Source organism: Melospiza melodia, chromosome 3, assembly GCF_035770615.1.
Source record: "Melospiza melodia melodia isolate bMelMel2 chromosome 3, bMelMel2.pri, whole genome shotgun sequence".
In the NCBI taxonomy this organism is placed as follows: Eukaryota; Metazoa; Chordata; class Aves; order Passeriformes; family Passerellidae; genus Melospiza; species Melospiza melodia.
Genome location: NC_086196.1, coordinates 36,966,092 through 36,986,229, shown reverse-complemented (window position 1 = coordinate 36,986,229; position 20,138 = coordinate 36,966,092). Strand labels below are relative to the sequence as shown.

At 36.1% G+C, this 20,138-nt stretch overlaps 1 protein-coding gene across 2 annotated transcripts in view; it reads right to left on the bottom strand.

The window, feature by feature from the left end:
• Window positions 1-20,138, bottom strand: part of SCAF8 (SR-related CTD associated factor 8) — a 152,481-nt gene that overhangs the window by 86,972 nt on the left and 45,371 nt on the right. For both annotated transcript variants that reach the window (XM_063151335.1, XM_063151334.1), the window contains exons 15-20: window positions 19,906-20,062; window positions 18,631-18,761; window positions 17,509-17,653; window positions 16,913-16,993; window positions 16,117-16,338; window positions 13,773-15,489 (exon numbers count right to left, since the gene is read on the bottom strand). In XM_063151335.1, the coding sequence (XP_063007405.1) occupies window positions 13,787-15,489; window positions 16,117-16,338; window positions 16,913-16,993; window positions 17,509-17,653; window positions 18,631-18,761; window positions 19,906-20,062 (2,439 nt within the window). In that variant the 3' untranslated portion in view covers window positions 13,773-13,786. The remainder of the gene's footprint in view (window positions 1-13,772; window positions 15,490-16,116; window positions 16,339-16,912; window positions 16,994-17,508; window positions 17,654-18,630; window positions 18,762-19,905; window positions 20,063-20,138) is intronic.

The following is a 20,138-nucleotide window of genomic DNA, read 5'->3' as shown; positions in this document are numbered from 1 at the left end:
GCTCCACACACAGGGAAACCTGTCCAGAGTTTTGTGCTACCCCAATAAAAGTCATTCAAGCAGCAATCAAAAAGTTTAACTTCTATAGATCAAACCTGGGCATTGCTATGTGAAAACCACTCTTTGATCCTTCTTACACAACAGATTCTAACACGAGAAAAAGGACTTACAGATGTTTCTTTCTTTGCTGATATAAATAAAACTCAAAAAAAGCATCATTCCTACTGTTTGGGACAAATTAGGATTTCTGTTATGAGATGCAAAGAAAAAAATCTATTAGTTTGTTTTCTTTTTAAGCAGTGGTTTTTAAAAAGAGCTTATTGCATCTGTTTGAAAAACCTCATGTCCATGTAAAAACTGAAAGGGTATTTATACTGTGAAAGCCCCAAAATAAAACCAGATTCGCCTTTACTTCCTTCCTGTAATTCAGTAAAGAATACAATTTAATCCATACTCTGTACCTGCAGAGAATACTACAATCACATTGTTCTTGAACAGAGGGAAAAGATACTAACTGTAGTATGGGGAGGAAAGAAAAAGAAATGAAAACTTCAGAGAAAACCCATGAAAGATCTTAATAAAGAGAGGAATAAGAAATTAGTCTCTCACTAAGGTTATCACATGAAAATCTCTAGCTTTCTGGGATTTCCTTTCACATTTCAACACTGTAAGACTGAACCTCTGGCTTCCTGTTAATGCACTGAGTACAAATCAACATGAAAAAACTGAAATACAAAATCCAACTAGTGTACAACAGAGGGTACACCTGTACACACAGCAATTGTAGAGAAAGCAGTGCACTGAGGCACAAGACTGAATGACTCTGAGAACTGCACTGAACATATACAGCACCTCGCCCCTACAGGGCTTAAGGCAGCAGCTCTCTGGTTTCCACAGAGCCGCACCACAGTGGGCTGGCAAGAAACAGCAATGACTCTGCATGAGCTGGGCACCCTCTGCTGGCTTCACAGCAGCAAGTCACCAGCCTTGGGAAATAAATATAACGAAGTGCGAGCAAAATCCAGGGAAGAAAAAACATTTTAACTACAAGCATGAGTAAAAAAGGAGGGATCAGAATGTCCTTAAAAAATTTAAAGAAATAAATACCTCCAGAACTTTTTCGATTTTAACTCAGCTATCTTAGCTGTTTCTACTTATAGTTTCTATTAAACTAAAAAAGACACCCTACTCTCATAAACAAAGCATTCAGCATTTCTTGCATTGAAAAATCACTTTTTTCCCCTTTAACATAACTTTTATCAACATCATGGCTAGCAATAATTTCTCCTAGTTTACAAGACTCCTCCTGAGTGTTGACAGGTTACATGCGACCCTTCATGGTCTGCAAAGCTGACATAAACAAAACTCTTGCACATTTGAAATTACCAAAAGCAGAACAAAATACAAGTATAACAGTGTTAACTCTCAGCAGCAGCCAGCTAGTTAGGCACCAATTCTACATTATAAGGAAGCGAAAACACATGTAAATCCTAATAAATTCACTTAACATTCCTCACAAATCCTTCAGTTTCACAGTTCTTCAAAACCACAGAAATCTCCCTTTGGTCACTACTGACACTTCTAAAAACATTCTTAATCAGTACCTAAGCATTAAAGGCAGGAATATAAAATCTCAGTTTTTTTGTATCAGTAACAAAATCAGCAAGTGCTTAGAAAATTTTTCAAATGCAACACCTGCACCCTTTGGAGAGGGGTTGCCATACAGTTCAATTTTCACAAAAAAGAGGTTCTCTCAGAAGAAAAATCCTACGATACTCTGACACTTGATAACCTGCTATGTCCTATGGATTTGGTTACAAAAGTGTTCAGCATTTTAGAATGCAGAATAAAATATCAATAACCACAAGTAAGATGACTGAGCTTCAAAGATCTCTCCTTTTCTTGCCCACAATCCATTCCTCAGTCCCACTGGAAGAGATTTCCCAGTTTCTGGGCTGTTTGGCTGCTCATTTTTGCATCCTCCTCTAAGTCCATTAGGTTGGGATACATTCAGATGGAAAAAACATAATTTTTGAGAGAAGAAAGTGTAGGGGGATAGAATATAAGTAAATAAAGGTAGTATAGAAAGTAATCTTACCCCCTAAAGAGTTGCAGCTGGGTTAATTACTAAAGATTAGGAGCAGGCCTGATGTTAACAGCCACACCTGTAGCCAATCAGAAGAGTGTTATAAAAGAGTGGATTGGGTGGTTGGAGGGAACTGGAGTCAATTGGCTGCTGTGAGAAGAAGGAAGAGTCAGTGCCTAGAGGAGCTGTCTATGAGAAACATCAAGGAGGTATGAAACTCTAGCAACATGGAACCTTTGCAATATAATGACAACAAGAAAGTTAATAAAGTACTAATGCATTTTGCCAAGGAGCACACTGTACACAGAATCAAGGTACAGGTACACAGGATACAAAGTATAAAGATAAAAGGTAAAAGAATAAAATGAAACTAGGTCAAATTTCTTATTCTGCAGTCTCTACAGCCAGAGAATATGTGTTGTTTTATTGAAATAGCATGATCCAAGAAATATTCGTTAAATTTTTCACCACTAGAAAACAACAAATTTAATGGCGCTCTGATCCAGAATATAGGATCCTCAACATATCCATGAGCAGGGGTATGAACTCCTCTCACTACTTTCATATTCATCAAGCTCTGTTTTACACAGGAGAAAATTAAACAGTGGAGAAGCAATAGTGTTGTTCTCAAAGAAGCAACAGAAAAATGTGCACGTGAAAGGCAGCATTTGCCACATCACAGACAAGACCTGGCAACTCCTGTACTGCACAGGTGCCAGCAGAGTTCAGGGCTCTGCTTGGTATTTCAGGTGCTCAGAACAAACACAGCAGAAGTGGCCACCCTTCACAAAAGGCACAACCAGCTGCTGACCCTGCAATTCATGTAACACCCCTGAGCACCAGTACAGATGATGAATAACCAGGGGAGCAACTCATCCAGCTGCTATTCTTGTCTTCCTAAATCCAGAGGCTTGTTGCAAAGAAGGGTTCAAAAACTGGTTAAGGTGTCCTGGAAAGGCAGGCTTATTCTTTTTGCATGCTCCTCTTGCTGCACACAGCTTGAGAAAATGCCCTTTGCAGAAAGTGTCAGCATGTTTTTGGGACACATTGGACTTCCTCTCTTAGGAAGGTGAGGAAATAGGCTGCAGTGGTTGGCTAGACACCACTGCTCCATGTAGGCAGGAAAAATATAGAGGAATAGTAAGAGTACATAGAACATGTTCCTTCAAAATGCATCAGAACTTCACTTTCAGACTGAAGACACCGGAAACCATAATATAATAAGCAGCTTTGAAATGCTCACTGTGAAGTGCTTTTGCCAAAGAAATCAGGGTGAAAATAAAAATTGGGGCAAGTATTGCATGACTCCACTAGAGGTTTTGTTCCTAAAGAAAAACACTAAATTTCCTATTTCAATGTCTTTAGAAATGGCTAACAATGGCATCTGAAGGATTCAAAAGAGTATAGAAAGAGACCCAAGAACATCCTTGTTAGGAGCAGTGATGATCATGAGATGTAGTACGTTTGTGCTGGCTGCTACTTAGCGTGGTCAAGATTACATGAGGAATGGGAAAACACACGCAGATGTACTTGAGGTGTACTTGAGGTATCAGCCTACTGAGAGTATTTTGGAAAGTCAGAACCACAAAAAGTTTCAGAATTAACTTTTGGCTTTTTCCCAGAAAATGAGACCTTGAAGTAGGAACCACCTGCCTTTAGAATCTTCAGATACAATTCTGCTCCAGAACAATCCAAACAAGCACCCACAGTGATTTTATCATCTCTCTTGCTCGTAACTGTGTTCCCTTAAGTAGAGCCCCTGGTTCACAAACCTGATTTGGCAGTAATTATTATCTTGAAAAGCATACTAACTTTAAATACTTCTCCTATTTGTAAATATTAAACATGTGACAAAGTTCAGTATAAAAAGACTGTTGTAATACCACTGTTGTGGCTCAGGTAGAAAAGACAATCCCAGGATGAGCAGGAGCCTTGTGTCTCTATGGCTCAATAATATTCCACTCTCAAGCCTGTGCACCTGGCAAAACATAGCAGTTTGCCTGGACATATTTGCACTCTCTGTGCTATTTCACAGCCTGAGATAAAAGGTTGTGGTTGGTATTTTTCCAGCCAAGTGTCAGGATACTTCAGGTTTTGCCTTTCACAGTTCACCAGCACATCATTTTCTATAGTATAACACTGGGGACCTAGTATTCTCTCATAGCAAAATCAACCACCACCAAGACTGAACCTTTCTTATATATGCAACAACACTATGTTTCGCTTTACTTTAAATAAATAAGACACCAAATAGTGTAAAAAATCTGGTGTAACCAACCAAATGTTTCATAGAAAGCTAGATGTAGAATACCAACTAAATATTTAATTTTTAAATATTCAACTGATTTTCAGAGATGATGTGCGGTTAAATCTGTATGTGAACACTCCCATGTCTAACTCTGACGTTTTTGACACGACAAAGATGGAAGTCCAAACAAATCTGTGTCAGCTGTAGGAAGAATTTAAGTGTAGCATGCATGGCAAAAGGAAGAGTGAATACTGAAGTCTGTGTTTCCTTCCACAGCGTAGACTGTAAATTCTCCAGCTAAGGTTTCCATAAGCTTCTGTAAGATGGATTTATAAATGTACACTGATAGTTCCACAATAATAAATTAAATGTGTTGTGTGTTTTGGGGTATATAGCTCAAGTCAATGTTAGAGTGTTACTGTAAGACAAGATGTGTAATTTCAAAGCTGCATTCTAGGATGCTTAATAGGACCCAGTTTTGGAAAAAAAAAAAGTGAGACAAAAGAATAATGAAATTTCTTGAGAAGGGCCACAAAGAAAATGTAATTTTTAAGTAAAACAGCCCATTAATTACAATCTTTCCAGTTCTTTAACAGGCTTTTTAACCCTAAAAATGCTAGAAATATGTGCAGAATTGCTTTCACAATTTATTCCTTTTGGACTTATGTTTGTCTACTTTAATGTATCAAGATGAGAGACATTTAGAACAAATTAATTCTCCAAGCTGGAAAAGTGAAAATCTTCTTAGCTTTCGTAGCTAATCTGTTGGTTGCCTAAATTTCTTCACTTTGAGTAAGAATAATTAGAATATCTAGGGAGAAGGAGAGGAATGGAAAAGGAAAAAACAGGACTTTGGTATTCACGACTATGTACAAGTTGCATGGGATAGCTCCTGAGGCTGCTCTAGCTTGTGCACAATTTTTCAAGTTGCATATTAGAGATGGGATAATCTGCTAGAATGGGTGAAAAATGCCATTTCAGTTAAATTCTTGAACATGCTAGAACCAGACTATCATGACAAATATATGTAATTTTGAATAAAATTTTTATTTCTCTCTTTTTTTTTTTACATGTCATTCATTACTTCTATTCTGATTAATACAGAAATATAAGAACTTTTCATGGAGAAGGAAATTTATTGCGGAGAGTTAAGCAACACATTCTAAAATGAAATAAGAAAACTTTATTAACCTAGTGCATTCATTTTTAAAAATCCTTTGAGGAAAAAAATGCTATTTAAATAAAACATAAGCTTTCAAAAAAAGCAGTATGCAGATGAAGAAAAGAAAGCTGGAGGACATAACGGATTTTGAACAAAGAACAGTGACCATGTATTAAAGGGATGCTCTACGTGCTACAGTGAAAAGATCTACTTAGAAAGTAAAATTGTTTTGGGAGAGCCAGAAGATAAGACCAATGCATTTAAGAAGCTTTAATTTGCTTGCTTTCTTTCTCTATGAACTCTATGAATTTCCTAGCACAGCACTAAACAAGTATAGTGCTTGCAATTTTTTCAAATGTTTTATACATTCTATTTCATCATACTCTTAGAATCCAAATAAAATCTTTACTAGGGTTGCCTGCTCATAAATACTTGCACAGGAAAGAGAATCTGAAAGGGAAAAAAAGTTATCCCTTAGAAGCCTCTGTGTTAAAAGCAGTAGAAAAATCAAGGAAATTAGAACCATATAATCTTCTATCACCTGCTCTTCTAAAGGCCCCTGAAAAAGAAACTGAAACCCAAGAGAGTTTGAAATCCTGGACCTAATTAAACAGTCATGTCCCACTGGTAAACAAGTGAGGCTGTATAACACATAGTGGTTTAGACTAAAGCAGCATTATTTTAAATTCTCTACCAATAACATGAAAGAATGTAACAACTTTAATCAAGAAAATGTCTTCTGCAGGTAGCAGAATGCAAGAAATGCTGCAGCCAGCACTTGTCAAACTGAGATACTATTGTGAAATGCACCCTTATAGCTACTGAGGTAATTACAAGTAATCAGTAATTATCTCTACTAAGCAGACATTCCTCAATAGTGATGTTTGAGATTGGTGATTCACACAATTTGATAATCTTCTCCTTTTTTTTCTGTGATAGCTTTGCCTGAAACAGCATCACTCCCAGCTTCTCACTAGTGTCTGTATCAAAGTGATGCAACACCTAGAATGTATTACTTATTGAACAGGTTACATAGGCATTAATCAGAACATCCTCTAATCAGCATTCAGAGTGGAACCCTGAACAAGAGCAGTTCTTGGACTAGGATAACACAAACAAGGAATAAAATAATCTTGGATTTTACACCAAAACTTCAGTTTAGCACATGCCCTACAAGTCATATAGTTCTTCATCATGCTTTTGGCTGGGTTCTAAAGTATTTACTATTTAAAGATACCCAAACAGGTATATTAACATCTGTGTCAAGTTGTACCTCCAAGAACCTTGTAAGCTTACAAATATTTACACCTACCTGAGTTTTGGGGGGGGCTTTTGTGGTTTGGACAGAGTGAGGAGGTGTTCATTTTTAATTGAGGTATGAGCAATACTAAGAAAAATTCTCAGGAGTACCTAAAATCTTTGGATGTTTGCTTGCTTGTTAATTAGTAAATATTTAATCAGAATGCACACATTAATTTCTGTCTGCTGAATCTAAAAAAAATAAAAAGTTTCATTCATGCTTTCTAACTGTATTTTTTCTCATTTCAAAATGGGCTAACAAGCTATTGCTGCTGAAAAACCATTATCTGTCCAGTGGTTTACATATAGATCCACTCTGTACAGTATTTTCAGTGACTGCTAGAATATGATACTTCATTCCACTTTCCTGTTTTCCACAGTGCTCCTGATCATGAAATAAGCATTACAGGAACAAAGCACATGTGAAGTGTACCGACAGAAACTACAAGCAGTATGCACACAAAACTTAAAAATTACACTTCAATATTTTGTAACAATAACATTTTATCCTAATCACTTCAAAGTTTTACATTCTAACAAAAATAATGGATGCCTCACTCATTTTATCAATTCATAGAACTTCAGCCCTCCAAGTTCATAGTTTTAATACAGTGTTTTCTAATCAACATGGAATTTGAGAGATGCCATTATTTTGCTTTTAATAAATAGCAAAAATCCCAAAACAATCAGCAAGCATTTTAATTTGCTGTCTGTATTTTACTTTTAAACACAGATAGCTTTACCACTAGGGTCCTCAACAGTGAATTACCTGCACTGGTAGTCATACTGCACAAAAGATCCATGACATTCAAGATAAAGACGTATGGTTGTCCTAGATTTTAACATCTCAGTTGTGCAACTGAATGACATAATTCAAAGGTATTTCTAACCTACTGTAAGAGGAATTCTGTGATAGAACCACTTGACAAAATAATGTAATGCAAGCATGTGGAAAAAAAAGAAAATTAACTGGACAAACTAGCACAACTTTCAGTAAACATTTTTGAAGTTGAGTGTACACTTACTATTTATGTATTTGCAGAAATGAAATGACAAAGATTTTCTGGAAGAAAACCACTGAACCCAAAATTACATTTCAAATTCTACAGAAAAAAAAATTTCTTGGTTTTCTCTACATTTTTGTCTGAAGTTTGAAATAGGTGTCCTTTTCAAAAGGACAAACTTAAGGCACACTTAAAACTGCATTTCACTGCATTGCTGAATGAGATGTGATTACCTCAGAAACAGCATAAATCCAAAATATTTTTTCCTTTGATCAACTGAGGTGACAGAGCTCTCATTGGCTAGATGAAGGTGAATGCATTTTTAGAAAGAACTTTATACACTGAATACACTTTATTTTTACTTAATTCCTGCTGTTGTCAAGAAAAAGCTACTTTGCTTACAATATGATCTCTACTTAGTGTGGAAGTGACATTCAGATCCAAAGTCCCTGCAACTATGGCTTAGATGAATGCTACTGACCTACATCTGAGTTAACAATTCTAGATCCATTTAACACTCTTCACCTATTCATCTGGTAAGGGTTTCTTGCACTGGCTTGCACACATTTGTAATGTTCTGGTATGCAAATCGATATGGCTGTGAAGTTACCTGTGAAGTATCTGAGAAACATATCAAGTCATCTGCTCTAAAGAATTTGTTCTTCTGCATTTCAACAGAAACTTTAACACACAATAATGTGAACACATATCCATTATGAGACAGATATGCATGAATAAAATCATTCAAGAGGAATTTTGTAGCATTAAAACATAAAACATTAAAAATATTTCAACTAGCCTATTTACAAGTTACAGTGCTCTCTGACCATACTGTTTTTTGCAAAGCACAAAATAGTCCTTTGTCTGAGGGCTTTAGTATGATTTCATTAGATAAGAAAATTTAAAATTAGCACTAGTGACTTCGCTTTAAAAGAAAAATGACAGAGTACAGAATAAGATTAGTAAACTAGTGATACAACTAATATCACTGTTAGTATGCAAGTGCTGAATTGTGCACTTTAAACTCTTGGTGAGAGTTCATCTGTAACTGTATAATATATCTTAAGATCCTCTTCATTTGTAAGAGTACTTAGACTGCTAGAATTGCCTCCTCTAATCTTTGGTAGCAGACCATCTAAAAGATATTAAGAGTAGGATATTCAATGAGACAACCCTTTTTCATCAAGTTCTTGCAAGATAGGAATAAAAGAATAACGGCAAATATTATTTTACAGCTTACCAATTTCAAGAAAAACCCTATTAAGAAACTCTCATCACTGACAAGAATGACTTTTCAGATCCTATATGCGAGTTATTACTCAAAGAGATGTAATGAATTTTCTTTTTAGTAGTTCTACTTGGCTTTTCTTGACTATGAAATATCAAGTACATACACTAACTGAATTATGTTTATTGTGCACCCAAAGAATTTGTACCAAATAAGTTAACGTTACTGTGACAGCCCTTCAAGGAAAAATGTAAGACTAGTTACAATTAAGGAAAGATACTTTTGCCATTCTTATTCAAATAAACAGCTTCAAATTAAAAAAAATAACATCCCGCCTTTATGCCTTTTAAAACAATCTCTCATCTACACCAGTAAATGGCATCACAGTGAATGCCTACTTGTGGAAAGGAAGTTGAAAGAAAAATCTGACTACTGCAAAATTCAAAAGAATCAGCAGTAGATGTCACAATAGGGAAAGGAAGATCCTTTAATTACCTGAATCAACAACAACAAAAAAGGGAAAGGTTCTTTAATAACATGCATTAATAACAAAAATTTTTTCCAGTTACTCTTGATGACTCCTGATATTCTGAATAGGTTTTAAAATTATAAAGTTGGAGTATGACTTTTTACAAGAGCAAAGAACAAGGGGCAATGGCTTTAAACGGATGTACAGCAGACTTATATTAGATATAAACTCTTCACTGTGAGAGTGATGAGGCATTAGAACAGGTTGCCCAGAGAAGTTATGGATGCCCCATCCCTGGAAATGGTCAAGGACAAGTTGGATGCAGTCTCTAACAGCCTGGTCTAGTGTCCCTGCCCACGGCATGGGAGTTGGAACTAGATGATCTTTAAGGTCCCTTTCAACCCAAACCATTCGATGATTCTGACTGTTCAGATCTCCTATTATCAAGCAACAAAAGGTCACCATTACTGAAAAGACAGAGAATGAAATTTAGGATCCATTTTTATCAGTTTCAAATCAAATTACCCAAAGATGTTAGTTAGGGAAAAAAGTCAGGAGTACTTTCAGTTTGACCAGCAGAAAATATCTTTGCACATGGTCAAAACTGCTCAAATTGTATATTCAGAGACTTCTGTAATAAATTGGCTTATCTTATAAACACCTTCTATATGTAAGTTTATTTTATAATTTTCCAACTGTACTTAACGAATGCCTGACTGCCTCACTACAGGTTTGATTACAGTATTCCCATCTTGACTTACTCAGGCTAAAAGTTCCTTAACTTCATAAAGTCACTTAAATCACTTAAGCGGCTCTAGGTATGTTATAGAGTTCTCCTGAGTGAATATATTCTCCTGAGTCTCTAATGAAAGGAAGTACCACACATACAAAGAAAGCATACCAGTACTTCGGAGGAAAAGGTTTCAGGAAAGAAATCATGTCCTTATAGCAAACGAAGGCTACATTTCACCTTTATGGACATACTGCTCTACTCAAATGCTCTACAGTGAAAGAACCACAGCCTGTTTAAAAAGGCAAACACATCAAACATCTTATGGATGCATATGGTTTTCAAGTAAATGTGAATGCCTAAATACAATGTGTTGCCTGCAAAGCTAACTGAAATATTTTTCAATGTAGCTGTTACTTATGTGAATCATACATCAGCTTCTTCAGTTGCTGGAACCCACAACCTTTCATCACTACAGCAAGCTTTAAACCGGCGTAAGCCAGAACTGCTACCCCAATGCCTGGGCCCCATCTGCTTTCTGCCCCAATCTCTCTCACTCCTTTGCAAAAGCAGAAATTAAAAGTCACTCCCATGAATCACATCAAAGATTTGCTCTGGGTGTCAGGACAGTTCCTTTCAGTGCACACATTGGCTTATGATGGCTTAATCTACAATAAAAAAGGGAAGTCTTCACTCCAGCTCTGAAACATTTAAAACTTCCTACTGGCAAGATAAAGAAACCAGAGTGTTTCATTTATATAAAGTCCCTTCAAGTTTCTAAATATGGCTATATTTTGGTAATACATATCTGCATGCTACATTATTTAAATAAGAAATAGAGCAGTTCTAGCTGTAAACATAATGCAACTGAAGACTGTACAACAAACTTTTATTCTACAAAAAGACAGGGTTTAGAAACTGATAGTGTAACACATATGTACAGTAGCCAATTTATTAATGTTTCAAAGATATTAACAAAGATAATAGATTCATTAAATGCATTGTTCTACACCACTACCAACCAAATTGTTTAACAACTGTCACCTGGCAATTTACCTAAATCTTCATACTATGAACAACTTGGCACACTGCCAGTCCCAGTTTAGAAGAACAACAGATGAACCTCAAGTTTTCAGGAGGTTTTTAACAAAATATTTAAAAAGTAAAGCTACTGCCAATATGTGTTTGATTTTGAGTATTCATTTCTGTGGCCTATGACTGAAGCCTTTTCAAACCTAACATATTAAAATGAAATAAAACCCCTTAAATTCATAAAATATCCTTAGAGCTATTTTGTGCTTTTGGGCTTTCACACAATCAAATCTGCCTGACCAGAACCCCACGAGTAGCTGGTGCAGCAGCATCAGTTGAGCTCTTTGAGCCAGAGACTGCCCGTGACAATACATTTACCTCCAGCACTCATCTCAACTCCCAAGACACGTTCTGGTAATAACACATCAGCAAGGTCCATTACAAAGCAGTGGTTATTTAATGCAGACCTAATGACTACTACTTGCACAATAGATAATAATTCATTCAAGTCCACTCTTTCCAAGGGCTACCTTCATTAAGCTGTCTGTTTACTATCCAGAACAGAAGTCCCTGGAACTGAAAAGTTGAACCATGACACAGCATGAAAAATACCTCACCATCCAGAGGAAGAGGACTACACACGCAAGTAACTTGCTTCTAGGTTCAAAGGCTTGCTAATGCTTTACACTCATGTGATGTTTTCATACTTTCACCCCTTTTTGAGGGAAGCAGAAGGGGAAATAAAGCTTGCATGCTAATGCTTTAATGTTAAAGATCAAAAGTCTAATTTGAGCTAAAAACGTTTCTTTTACCAAAGGGGCATTCATGTAAGAGAACCTACCCTTATTATCTTATTATGCAAGAGGAAAACAACTTTCTTAAAACTGAGTGAAAGGGTGCTTTCAGACACAGAATTTTAACAAAACTTATTTTGAAAGAAGTTGGTGAAATGCACTTGAATGGAACAAACTAAAAATCTGACATCATCCTACAGCTTAACCTTCCCAATTAAAAGGATACACAAGTAGCAAAGCAGGTGAAAGAGGAGAGAATAGCACTACTAATTTACCTAAGCAGCCAATTCATCTCAACAGTTTAAAAAGAGGTTCAACTTCAATGTTATTCCATCAAAACACAACCCCCCAACTCTTATTTCTGTAAAACATGTAGGGTTTTTAGACCAACATCAGCTTACTTTTAATGCAACATTTCTGAGCTTTGAGTCATTAAAATCAATTAACCATGGAGTACTCAAACACTAACACTATCTATCCAGAACACCAAATATATTACAAAATAAAAAAATGCAAATACTCATTTAAGTTTTGGCTTCATGCATATCTGCATTTTAAAAAGTAAGCTGGAATACTACTGCATATTCTTACAGTATATATATTCCACCTTCTAGAAGCAGTAAGAACACTGTAACAATGAGCATGAGCAGATAAATAGAAGCTTGACAGCACTGCAGTGAAATAAGTTTTATCTTACTACCTAAAGAAGGTGAAAAGCAAATTTTCACAACCTAGTTTCATTTCAATTTTATTGAAGTGCCTACAGTATTCTGTGAGTGCTTGCACATACACAGGCACACACAGAAAAAATGGTATCTACAAACAGTTTACACAGATATTTACATACATGTTATTTACATAAACTAATATGACTGCATGATCTTTGATGTAAAAACCATATGCTTCTTGCACATGTAACTGTTGCATTGGTTTTACAAAAGTAATATAAACCTTTTGCAACAACTGGCTAAGCATATATCAGAGCTGATTCCAAGTTTTTAGAGCTTGCAGGTTTTTTAAAAAAATACAATACCTAAAACACTGTTATCAAACAAATATGCTTTATTGGCATCTAAAAACAAAATGCACCCAACATTAAAATGTACTTTTTCATTTTTTAAACCCACTGCAGTACGAGGAACAAATCACAAACACTTACTTTAGAGAAAACAGAGACTATAGTGTAGATTTTACAAAATCACTTTTAATCTCTGTGTTATGCTCCTTAAGTAACATGGGCCATTTTTTTTTCTGCCGAATTGTAGGAACATAAAATATCACAGCTTTATCTATACTTTAAAATTCTGCAGCAGCCTAAAAACACGGACAAGATACACCAGCACCTGTTTTCAAGTATAACAATTTTGATAGCCAAACTAAGGGTAGTATCTAAAAATTCCATTTTCTTCCATAGGAAGTCTTTGTTTGACAAGCTGTTAATTTATCATTGTGAAATTAAAAGCAATTGGGGGCAAGTTTATGCTTTACCAAAGAAATAAAATAAAATTAAAAAAAAAAACCCAAAAGCAAAAAATGTTTACCTACCATGTTCAAATTAAGAACAGTGTTCTATACAAGTCAGTTGTACAGTTATTTAAGTGAAAGATGAACATGAACATCAGATTAACTTAATTCTGGCAGACAAAAGTGAACTGCTACGGTCCAGTCAGCCATTTATCTATTACAGAGAGATGACAACTTTACAAAAGGTATCTTTTACCTACTGAGTGATGATTATGTCCCCTCAGTTTCTGTGCTTTCTACCACTGGTTCACTCTCTATATCAGCTTCTGTGTCACTCTTCTCTTTGTTTATCTCGACAGAAGATGTCAGTTTTTCATAAAGTTCTGGATCATCCTGCACCTGTGCAGTTGGTGGCTGACTTTCTGTCTCTGTATTTTCACCATTTACCTGGGGCATATTATCAGCTTTGCGTTGAGAAGTGGCCCCATCAAAATATTCAAAAACCCTTGGATGTGGAGGTGGGATCCAGTTGTTTGACATTCTGTCTCTTCCAAACCTGTTTCCATTAATTTCTCTGCAGAAATTAAAATCTCTGTCATCCCTATCCCTCTGTCTTTCCCAGGGTCTTCTGCGGTCATCAAAATCTCTGTGAGCATCTTGTTCAAATCCTCTATTCCAGCTGGGACCACTTCTGCTATCAAACCTATAGTTTACATGCCGAAACCTCTCTCTGTCTTCATGGAAGCCTTTAGGGCCACCATAAATAGGGAAGGCATGGTGCTCTCTTTCATCATAATCTCCTCTCTGTCCCCAGTGCTTGTCTGAATTGAAACCAAAATGCTCTCTTCGGCCAAGGTTATCTATACCTGGTCTTCCAAAATTTTCTCTCATGTCTATATGTGGTCTAGCAAAGTGTTCTCTTCCATCTACTGGAGGCCTTCCTATACCTTCTCTTGGATCAACTGGTGGTCGTCCAACAGAATCTCTGACATCCACTGGAGATGGTCTGTTAAGATTATCTCGGTTTTCCACCGGAGGAAAGCGATAATCTCTGTCCCCCTCCTGTTGAATGTTATCACCTCCAAGAGGTAGCCTTTTCTCTGGATTAGAAATGTTATCGATATTTTGTCTTCCTGGTGTTCCAAAAGGTCTTTCTGTTTGATTAAAAATATCTGCTGGAGGAAAAGGACCTCGAGGTGGTGGTGGGTGAAGAGATGGATCGAGGATTGCGGGAGGAGGAATAGCACGCTGTGGTGGCATTCCTGGCTGCATTAGAGGAAACCTTGGTCCAGGCGAATGGGGCATTAGGCCTGGACGGATATCTATGAGAGGCATTCCTGGCATTCTTTGATTACTGATATTTAAATGAGGCATGTTTGGAACTGCAGCTGGATGTTGCATTGCCAGAAGTCCAGAATTACTTGGAATATTTGGTGGTGGCACTCCCATAAGTCCAGAACTAGTTGAAACATTGGGTGGTGGCATTATGAGAAGCCCAGAGTTGCTTGAAACACTCGGTGGCTGTACTCCTGCCAGAACTCCTGAGCTGCTGGACACACTGGGTGGCTGCATTCCTGTCAGAAGGCCAGGGCTGCTTGAGACACCAGGTGGATGAACTCCAGCTAGAAGCCCTGAGCTACTTGAGACATTTGGTGGTGGCACTCCAGCCATAAGTCCAGAGCTACTTGAGGCGTTAGTTGGCTGAATCCCGGCAGCAAGAGAAGAGCTACTGGAGACAGCAGGTAGCTGCATTCCTCCGGCAAGACCAGAATTGCTGGAAACAGTCGGTGGTTGCACTACTCCTACAAGTCCAGAACTGCTTGAAACACTGGGTGGCTGTACTCCCCCTGCAAGCCCAGAGCTACTTGAGACAGTGGATGGGGGCCCTTCTCCACTAAGCCCAGAATTGCTTGAGACACTGGGTGGCTGCACTCCTCCAACAAGTCCAGAGGTACTCGAGACATCACTTTGCACTGAAATGCAGTGACAAGAAAAACAATTAACAAAAAATATCAGTGTTAACACAAAATGCGATTTAATCCATGTTCAGGTAATGCATGCAGTGATGATACTGCTGACAACTGTGTCCTAGTTTCTATAGGTAATATATAATATTTCAAACACATTGGTGATACATAGACATTATGCCACAGAAATTAATGTCTCTGCATAGTAAAGACTGTATAGTAGCTAAAATTAACAAATCCCAAAGCCATCACCCAATTTATGCAATAAACAATTAAAATCTTTGATGAAGTTCTATAGATATTATACTATCCAACACTCTCCTGCTCCTTTCCATTGCTACTTGTGTAATCAAACTGCATTTCTAAGAAGTTCTCTGATGAGTTCCCAGATTCAGCTTTACTTCTTGAGACTATGAGAAAAACATACTTAAGCATAAGCTGCTAGAAGTCACTGATCAGGTGATGACAAAGACGGTTCTCACCACTTCCCCAAATTAAATTCAGAATGACACCCTACCCAGCACAAAACTTCCTATTCTGTAGTTACTAGCTCAATGGACTATAATTTGCAAAAATCTCTGACTATGATGCTTCCTGTACAGGATCATATCATATAATGAAAACATTTCTTACCAGATCTATTGTTTTCACTGGAAGAAATCTGAAGGTCTGTAAGATGTGGTCCTTTGTCATCTGATTCTGGTTTGTTGATTGGCAGGGGATTAAAAACACTTCCAGCAGATAATGTTGGAGTAGCTAGATTGCTAGTAACTGTACCAACTGGTAGAACAAGGCCAGTAAAAGGAACATCCTTCATCGTCTCTTGTGCAATTGGTAATGGAGGCTGTACTAAAGCTGTAGAGATATAACAGAAATGTATCACAGTAATCATTTAGTGAAACCTTCAAATTTAGTTTGGTAGAAGTCAGGCTGATAAATCAGAAGAAGTGAAATTAATTACCCTCACTGGTACATTTTTTGATAATAAATTTCTTATCCTCAATCAGCAATGTAATATTTAGGGATTTTTCCTAGAGATCATGAGCTCCAGGCAAACCTAAGCAATCAGTACTCTGATATATCTTTAAATGTTAAATGAATACAGTTAGAATGCTAAACTAAAATAAATTATTATATATTTTTCACTGACTAAGACCAAATAATTCCAGTAATAGCTACATGTGTTAGAAAGGTCCAAATACTGAACTATGCAAACAAATAATTAACAATTTGCAACTTAACTCCATGTTAGGTATAATTTTTCAGTCTACATTATAAGCTCTGTAAGTCTTTATTCAATGCCTGCTTAAACCAGCTAAACAATTTCTGCGTTGCCATTTCCCATTACACAGAATTAACTTGCTTTTGATTAAATAACAAAGTAAACTTTAGATCACACACAAACAATTGTTACAGCAATCAAACTTACGTGTTGGAACAACTGGTGGGACAACAGGTGGGGGGACCACAGGTGGTGGGACAACAGGTGGAACTGGAGGAGGCATATAACCTATATGGAAAAAAATGACAAATGATTACATGAAAAGCAAATAAACTTTTGCAGTAAAAGACTGCCTACATTATTTATCCCAAAAAGTTGTGCCACTGTACACTGGCAAACAACATATTAATAGGAAGAGGCAACATGGTTATTGTTTTCAAAAACAACCCCATCTTCACTACAGATGATCTGCAGGTGCATCTTTAAGTGATATCTACCAATAGTATCCAAAGAAGAAAATCAAGAGTTTCAAACCTTTCAAAAGAAAGGAGATTGATTTTAAGTACTTTTAAATTTTAATTTTTCACAAAGGTAGAAATCTGTGATTCTTATTCTCAACAGAAGACATTGGTAAAAATAATACCAAGTAAGATAAAAGTAATTTTAATCTAGTATATAATTTAGGAGTCAAAGGCCAACTCACTGAGACAGTGACCAGTAGCTGACAGAAAACTTTGATGTACACAGAGGCACACTAACTGCCTATGCTCATTACACACTGCATTTCATTTTTACTGACTTACCTGGAGGTGGCTGTGAAGGGTTGAAACTTGCTCTCAAGAAGGGTGGAGGAGGAATTGGGCTATAACCAGGAGGAGGGACAGACATTGTGACAGGAAACGCAGGTGGAACCAAGCTAACAGCAGGCACAGCTGGAGCTACTGGAATCTTTTTTCATGGAAAGAAAAACAAGCAGCTTCAATATTTAACAGTATTCAGGGACATTAAAAGGGATAAACTGATCTAACTGCGACTGACATCAAGCACTAAATGTTCCAAAGGCTTTGTATATATTTCAAACACTGAAGAATTAGATTGCATTCTGAAATGGTACACTATGAACAAACAAGGACACTGGAAGAATCCTATTTTATCTTTACTTCATTCTCACACAGACAAAAATACAGTCTAACATTATGTCTATTCAAGAATAAAAATGTATTGCAGAGGGGTGAATGCAGCAATGCAGAGAGAGAAAAGGAAGAAAAATATAAATAGTGTAGCAATTTGGGGGCACTTTGAAAACAGTGATTCTAGTGACTAGAAAAACTTAGGTATTTTAGAACAGTACTGGAAAAATTAAGTTTAGTGTGTGTAATTATAAAGCTAATAATCCTGATGAAATCCTGAAAATTATTTATTATTTCCTGAATTTCTGTTTGAGCTATGCATTGTGTTACAGTGCATCATAATTACAAAGATGTAATTAGAAGCAGTATAAATGTAATATATATATATGTATATTTAAACATATACTGATCACAGTGTACATTAGGAGATGGCTGAGACAGGAGGACTGAAGACAGTTTTTGCAAAAAGGAAAAAGCCCAAAATTCAATTCAAGTAAATGCAAATATATTAACATTCATATGATTTCATGTCTGTTCTACAACTAGAAATGTCTATATACATTTAGAAAAATAAAACACTAATAACATAAGTACAAAACTTATTAAGCAACTGCATGAAACTAAACATTATGGATGGAAACAATTCTAAAATATTTCAGAACTGAACACTAATGGATGCAGGACTAAAATCAAAAATATTTTATCACTTAACCTCAGCGTTAAAGTTTACCTGTATTGAATAAGAAGTCTGCCCACCAGTTCTGTGGGGCTTTTGCAAACTCAGACAATACCAACCTGCAGCATAGTGACTGGTTGTGTGTAAGCTTCTGTCTGTGTTGTAATCACGGTACTCTTATCCACTGTAGCACTCTGCGTCGTTTGAGTATTTTCTTTAGCAGCTTCTGAGCTTCTGGCTGTTTCCCACTCTTTAAAAATGATGTATTTTATTATAAAAAAATAATTAATGTGTTATTTTTGTTTAGATGTCTTCCTTCTTAAACAATAAATTTGAATCTAGTATCTACACAGATTCATTACAAATAGCCCTCAAACTTATTTTTGAAAAGAACGAGTGCAATTATTTATGACTGTGTATTTTAAAGAACAAAACATCTTTATCTACCTGCAATGCTGTTTAATTTTGCCTGTATACAAACTGATTTTTCAAAACTTGCCAACTTTTTTTTACCAATCATTCTGTTAACAATTTGCAGTATAGAGTATGCTCCTGTTTTCTAAAAACTCCTGTAGCCAATATATGTATATTACCACTTGGCAACTGTACAATGAGAAAGAATCCTGATGTTAAACAAACTTCACCACAACCTCCATTTCTTCCATCTGTCATTTCTCCAAGAATTTTGTACTTTAAGTGTAACAGAGTGAATGTATTTCAGTAATGTTACATATTTTAATTTTTGTCATTTATACTCAATTTTTACTCAAAGCAAGATTGTATTTTGACCTGAAGAATCACTGTCACTATTGTGAAAGTCTTAATCTATTGTTTATTTCAGTATAATCTGTTTCAAGAAATCACAATACAAGTAAATCTTTCATAAACCTGACAAACTATTCAATTGGGTTTCAGATTAAGGGCTAACACAACTTATTTTCCTGTCTCTCTGACTTTATGAAAAAAATACCATAAGGTTCTGCTAAGCTGTGCCTATCAGGACAAGTTCTAATTTCAACTTAATTCTTTTACCAGAATACAAGACTTTCCTAATCACAAGCAGATAACAATTTCTACACAAACTGATATTTCACATACCAGTGCACAAGAAGTTCAAACCTCTTAAAATATGCTAACCTTTATTAACTGGCCTAAACTAATTATCTTCTGTCACCAGTTCTTCATTGTCATGATAATCAACTAAATCCAAAATTATTTGATTAATCTAAAACTAAAATCTAGATTTCATTATTACAGTGCCATTTATATTGTAAATAAAGAGCTAGAAAAATCTAACCAAATGAAAAAAGACTATTTCCTAAAAAATAATGTTTCTGAGAATTTGCAATTACCAAAATAAACACACTGTCTATCAGAATTATTAATGTTTGTACCTGTATTTACTGTTTCCTGATCAATCATGCCACCTTCAGCAAAGCCCTCCAAATCATCCAATTTCACTTTCTCCCATGGAATATAGGAAACTCCCAGATCCACATCCCAGAATTGCTTGTATTCTGTTTTCACACCTTTATTCAAAGCCCAAGCAATCTGAAAATAAAACCCAATCAGACAGTCTGGTAAATCATATAACCTGGGAACAGAATATTTCAGATTATTTCCTTCA